Raw genomic sequence first — 6,070 nt, 5'->3', positions numbered from 1 at the left:
CCGTTCCCAGCTGCGGGGACGTGGCCAGCTCTGCTCCCCGCAGTTGCTGTGCCGTGCCCGGCTCTCCGGCAGCCTCACGCCTCCGCTGCGAAGCTGAGAGCTGCAGTGCTGAGCCGCAGGAAGAGACGGGCAGATGAAGATCAGGGTTATATCCTCCCTTCAAAACATCTTCTGCATCTGCTCAAGCCTTCGCAGCCGGTTCCCAGCCAAGCAGGTGACCCGTGAGCTGCTGTGGGCATGGCGCAGGCTCAGCCCACCCAGGTGCCACTGGGACTAGGGTGCCCATTCCTCATTACACACAGGGGCAAGACTGAGGAGCCCAAATCTCTATGGGAGAGAATGAAAAAGCTTCAGCCAGGCCGTTTTCCCCTGAGAAAGGTGATTTTGTTACAAGGGGATGTTTTACAGGAAGGCATCAAGGGAATTTTTGGTGGAATAACAACCAGCTGAGTCGTTTCAGCTTCCCTGGTTTGTCTCTACATGTTGCTGCTTCTCGACCTCAGCTGGTTTTGAAGTGTTATAATAATATTGTGTTATTATTCCTAATGCTTCTTTGATATTTTGAAGGTGAAGCTTTCCTCACCCAGCTGTTCTGAGGAAGACTTGGGTATTCAAGACTTTGTGTTCTGACTTGGAAACAATTGAAAGTGCTGGAATTTCCCACTTTTGGAAATTCCAGTTCTTTTCTCCTGGGCACTGGGGGGAAGTGCAAACATAAACTGTTTGGGGGTGTAGCCTCTATGGCATGTGCCTTTCAACTGCTTCTTCAGCAGCTTGAAAGCACAGGAAACCGCGTGCGAGGACGGGTGGATGCCATCAAGTCCGATTTGTATCTCTGTTTTATAAAAGCATCATCCACACAATGGCACGAACCCTGCCGGGGGTTTTCAGAGGCATGAAGTGAAGCTCTCAGTGAAATCCCTGCGCTGCTGCCAGCCCCAGATGCATTTCCAGCCCCTTTCTCAGCAGTGGGAGACCCTGTGGTGCTGCTCAGAGGGTTTTTGGGGCCTCCAAGGCCATCCCTGGGGCTGGGGCAAGGCTCCTACCCGCGTTTGCCTGCAGGAGCAAGGAGACACTAAGACTCCTCAGCACGGGCTCAGTCCCACCCAAACCTGCCCCAATAAATCGACTGCTCTTGCCCCAGGGTCAGCAACAGTAAGGTTTTATTTATGAGATTTAAAATTGTCTTTTCCATCTGGGTAAATTCCTGGGTTAGTGGCATGTTTGGGTATGAATTACGTTGCACCAAGCCAGACAATAATCCCCCTACCCCTCTGCTCCCCTCCCCGAGACTCCCTCGCTTGCAATGTGGTGCCGCTTTCCAGAGCAAAGTGAGTCATCCTCTGCAGGGAACCGAGCGTCCCCTGAAGCCCCCGAAGCTGCAGTGACATCAAGGCGGTGGGTGCGCGCGTGCTGGCTCAGACACGAAGAAGGCGCTCCTGCGGCCGCCTAGTCCTCTCCCCCGCACAGGGCCAGCAGAGCCTTGCAGTAGTCGCCGGAGGTGTCCTTCTGCAAGAGGGAGACCCATGTCAGAACCGCCTACTGATGCCTGCCCCAGGGAAGCCCAGTTCAAGGCGCTGGGCACGGGGAAGGCATAGCTCCATGCCCTGGCCACCCCGCAGGCATCTGTGCAGCAGTGGAAGATGTCGGCACATCCCCTCTACAGCCAGACCTACCAACACTGGGGCTGGCTGGAGCAGGTTCCCCCTCCCCAGGCGATGCTCAGCCCCTGTGCTGCTCATGGCACCGCTCACAGCTTGAGTCCCTGCAGGGCTCACGGCCGGGGCTCAGCCAGACAAGGTGACAAACCGGAGAGGGACACCCGTGTCGCCTCACCTCAATCATGCGGTGCAGCGATTTGTCAAACAGGTCTATGAACTCGCCCCGGATGTTCAACAGGTCGATCTCGCTCCGGGAAATCATGATCCGGGTGAGGGTCCTCTCATCCGTGCCGGCACCCTGCAAAGGGGAGCTTAACAAATAATCCCGGAGGGACTGGGGCTCAGGGACCCTCTCAGCATCTCCAGCGCAGTCCAAGCTGCGGATCTCCCCTTGGACATGTGCTGGGCTTGCCGACGGCAAGACACAAGCCTGCCATGTCCCCTGCTAACCCCAGAAAGCTGATGCAGTATTTGAGCTCAGCCTTGCCCTGCTCTGTTGGGGACGGCCGGGGGCCAAACCCCATCGCTGCTGTGGGATTAAATCAGAGAGTCCCAAAGGCAGACGCCCACCATAGCCCCCTCCCACAGCCCAGCCCCAGACAGCCTGTCTGCACCTTCATGGACTTGTAGAGCTTGTCAGCGAAGAAGGCCGGCTTGTTCTTCACGCTCCGGACTGCAACACACAGAGGGGAGAGAAAGTGGGCTCCTGGCTCACGGCACCCAGGGGACACGTCGCAGCAAGGAGCTGTGCCACCCATTGGGTCAGCTGCAAACCCTCCTTGGCACAAGGGTGCAGGATTGACCCCATAGGATGCCCTATAAATACCCCGACCCCACGCCACGCTGGGAGTCTCCATGGCCCAAAAGCAGCAGGACTGTGCCCTCACGTTGCCTTGGCAGAGGCAGGCGAAGGGGCTGCCTGACCTCCGGGGAGCCCTGCCCCGAGGGAGCACCCGCCAGGCACTGACCGATGGCCAAGAAGGCGTCCCTCACGTCTCCCGACATCCGCTTCCTGATGGCGTGCTCCACGTCGTGGTTGGTCATTTTGATGAACTCCTGAAACACTGGGGATGGGGGAGAGGAGAGGGTCACCACCGAGCCGCTCCATCCCAGCCCCGGGTGCCCAGGAGACCTGAACCTCAACCATGGAGACTTCTGGACCAGATGGGACCAGAGCACGCTTGGGTGACCTCAACCAGCCATCCCAAATGCCATCTCCTCCCACCACTGGGGAGACAGGGCCACCCCAACCTCCTGCTGCCCGGGAGTCCCATCCAGCCCAAATCAAAGCACTTGTGTCACAGCTGGGGGTCCAGCAGCGACGGAGAAACGTGGTCCTACCTCTGCGGAGGTGGGGGTAGCTGCGGGTGCAGAGGATGCTGAGGAAGCGGGTCTCCAGGGAGTCGCTGGAGTCGTTGCTGGAGACGTCAGCAAGTTTCTGGGAGAGCAACCGAGAGTGAAGAGGGGGACGGGGGGACTAGCATAGCGGAGAGGGGCAAAGATGTCAAACAGCTCTTCCTGGGACAGCCAGTCCTGAACACCCTCTTGCAAAGAGGGTAGCCTCTCGTGAGCAGGAAAATAGCTTTTTTTGGCCAAAAAAGGCATTTTCTATGCATGGATGTGAAGGTGCACATCTGCACACTCACACAGTGCCTCTGAGAAAAGATGTTTTCCAGTTTTTGTGAAAGAAGCTGTGCAATGCTCATCATTAAGACTTTTTCTTGTCTTTTGGGGAGTGTGTTTTGGGGGTGACCAATATTGAACAGGGAATTCAGAGCTGCCAGGCACAGGAGCCACCCTCCACCCTGGGCCACAGCAGTACTGCCCACGGGTGAAATGGCTGCCACCCGTGCTGCGAGGCTCAGCAGGGAGGCTGTACTCATTGTACCCATTAGGCTATTGCAATAGAAAGTCGCCCCTACCCCAATTTCCACTTTCGGTGAGCCAGAGAAGCCAGCCCCGAGCCCCACACTGCCAGGAACACGGGTCCTGCATGCAGGCAGCTGGCAGGATTGGTCCCCAGCCCTCCCAAGGGCAGGAAGGTGGCTTTCTCTCTCTCCTGCCCAGCGCTGCGGGGAAGTGCCCTCATGCAGGTCTCATCTGTCCCCTTGCCACCCATCCTGGTACAAGGACCCTGGAGCCCCAAGCAACCAAGCGCAGCCCGTGTGGTCAGGGGAGCCCAGCATGTGGGGCTGCTATTCCCAGCCCCAGCCCTGCACCCAAGAACCGCAGCATCCCCTCAAACATGCAGAAGGCTGAGGAGTGAAAGGGCAGGCACTCACCAGGGTCTCAGCAACAACCTGGTGGAGAGAAAGAGAGAGATAGGAAGACAACAAGGGTCATCAGAAGGTGCTGCTCAACTTTTATCCTTCCCTGACAAAGCGAGGGAAGTCTAGCAAAATCCCCCCAAAATGACCCATCTCCAGCTCCCCTGCTTCCCTGCGAGTGGGCCTGATCTTAGGACCTGTGCCCTCCTCCAGTTTGGCCCCTACACTGCTAGCCGGGATGGGAGGGGTGGCCTTTGGCCAAGCAAAGTGAGCCCCCCACCCCTGGGGCTTGGGTACCAGCCTGTTGCTCCTCGGAGAGCATCCTTGCCTGGCCCCAGGCTGGCTCACACCAGCCTGCCCGCCTCTGCCAGGCGCAGGCAGTGGGAGGAGGGGAAGGGCAGCTTTGCTGACAAAATACAGCGTGGCGCGCCAGGCCAGCTGCCGCCCGGCTGGCTCGTCCCTGTGTTTGTCATCCCTGGCTCTCTCTTTCTCTGCAGCAGGTGCCAGTGCATGCGGCGGGGTGCAGGCAGCGCAGCATCCGCTCCCTCTGCCGGCAGCGGCCCTGCTGGGAGAGCTGCGCGTCTGTGTGCTGCCGGCATGCACTGGAGCAAGTGGTGCTGGGGCAGGACAGCCAAGCGACAGCTCGGGTTTGGACCTGCACCAAGCTTCCCGGCCCCTTTCAGAAAACACTTGGCCCGAAGCAGCAGGCGGCCAAAGTGCACAGTCCGAGGGTCACAGTTCTCCTGGGACCGGGAGCTGAGCCAGGCAATGGGGCCCCAGCACCCCCCTGCACCGTTTCTGGCTGCTCAGCCTTCCCCCTCCAGTCCTGGCTCACCACAGCCCAGTAAAGATGAGGCAATGGTTTGGGGGCTGAGGCTGGCACCCCGGCGCGCTGGCAGGGTGAAAAGCAGCTTAGGCTTCAGGGCTGCCTCATGCACAACACAAAGAAGCGGGTGGCTCCTGCAAACCAGCCCAAAGCTGCCTTTGAAGCTCAAGTGCTGGATTTCAGCATCAGCGTGTTTCTGGACCCCAAAGCTGCAGCTCTGCACAAGAAATGCTGCAGCCCCCGGTTGGGAGCTCCCCAGAGCTGGGCCTCGGAGCTGCTCTCATGGTTTGCAGCTTCTCTGTGCATGGAGCAGCAGAGCCCAGGGCATCAGAAATCAGGCCTGGGAGCTTTACCTCCAAGGGTGTCACTTCACCTGGCATCTCCTCCTGCAGCTTACAGAGACCCTGCCCCAGCAGCATTTGCTTCCCTGAGGATGCCATTTCCAGACCAGGGGATGAAATATCCTCATTTTTTTTATGCAGAGCCTGTAACAGCACTGCCAGTACGGTTCTTACCTTGGCATCTTCATGCGCCTGTGTGAGGTTCTCTGGTCCTTCGTCACGGTTACCCTGTGGTTCAATACAAAAATCATGGAGCTGGGGAGAGGACATCTCCCAGGAGAGCCCCAAGTGAGGGGGTGGCAGACAGGGTCCAGCAGCACTGCCCAGCCAGGCGGTGATGCTCTGTTTTCTCCATAGCCACCATCCTCACATACCCCCACCACTGCCCGCGGCAGGGAGGGGACAATCCCCAGCAAGAGAGCCACCCTCACCAGAGCCAGGGAGACAAGAATCCTCTTCAGATGCCCCGATGTGTCGGAGCTCAGGTCGTCTTCCAGGCGCTTGTGGTAGGCTGTGGAGAAGGGGGACAGCTGAGCCCTGCACCCTGCCTGCAGCTCTGCTTCCCACCCACCAGTGCCTGTTGTGCCCATGATCCCCATGGGGCCTGCGGATGGTGGTGGCTATCCTCCGGCCTTTGCATGGCTGAGGCAGATGCCTCCATCTGCTATTTTCAGGCCCGGGGAAGAGGGGATCACCCCAACAGCTCTAATGCCCTGGGCACGGGCACAGCCTCTTGCTCCAGATGCTCCCGAGGGAAAGGGATCATTGTGAAAGAGCTCTCAGGGGAGGAGACATTGGTGGCAGAGCTGGGGCAAGTCACCGTGACATGGAGAGAGGCCAGGACCTCCGCTCTGCTGGGGGTGACCAGCCACAGATCCATCTGTTTAAAACCATGGGCTCTCTGGGGGAGAAGAGGCTGGGGATTTAACCTGGAGCTTGCAGCCCTCGTTCCCTAGGGAGAAGGGGGCATGGATG

The 6,070-nt window shown here is 58.7% G+C and overlaps 1 protein-coding gene across 2 annotated transcripts in view; it reads right to left on the bottom strand.

Annotated features, from left to right (window-relative positions):
- Positions 1–1,146: 1,146 nt before the first annotated feature.
- ANXA6 (annexin A6) overlaps positions 1,147–6,070 on the bottom strand; it is a 14,292-nt gene continuing 9,368 nt past the window's right edge. The window contains exons 18-25 of one of the 2 annotated variants that reach the window (XM_009322635.1): positions 5,527–5,606; positions 5,270–5,323; positions 3,944–3,961; positions 3,003–3,099; positions 2,630–2,725; positions 2,276–2,334; positions 1,837–1,959; positions 1,147–1,509 (exon numbers count right to left, since the gene is read on the bottom strand). In XM_009322635.1, coding sequence (XP_009320910.1) covers positions 1,450–1,509; positions 1,837–1,959; positions 2,276–2,334; positions 2,630–2,725; positions 3,003–3,099; positions 3,944–3,961; positions 5,270–5,323; positions 5,527–5,606 — 587 coding nt within the window. In that variant the 3' untranslated portion in view covers positions 1,147–1,449. The remainder of the gene's footprint in view (positions 1,510–1,836; positions 1,960–2,275; positions 2,335–2,629; positions 2,726–3,002; positions 3,100–3,943; positions 3,962–5,269; positions 5,324–5,526; positions 5,607–6,070) is intronic. The other variant, XM_009322634.1, reaches the window with a different exon arrangement.

Source organism: Pygoscelis adeliae, unplaced genomic scaffold (genome assembly GCF_000699105.1).
Source record: "Pygoscelis adeliae isolate BGI_AS28 unplaced genomic scaffold, ASM69910v1 Scaffold34, whole genome shotgun sequence".
Classification (NCBI taxonomy): Eukaryota; Metazoa; Chordata; class Aves; order Sphenisciformes; family Spheniscidae; genus Pygoscelis; species Pygoscelis adeliae.
The sequence above is the reverse complement of the archived record's forward strand: the minus strand, read 5'-3'. Positions and strand labels throughout refer to the sequence as shown.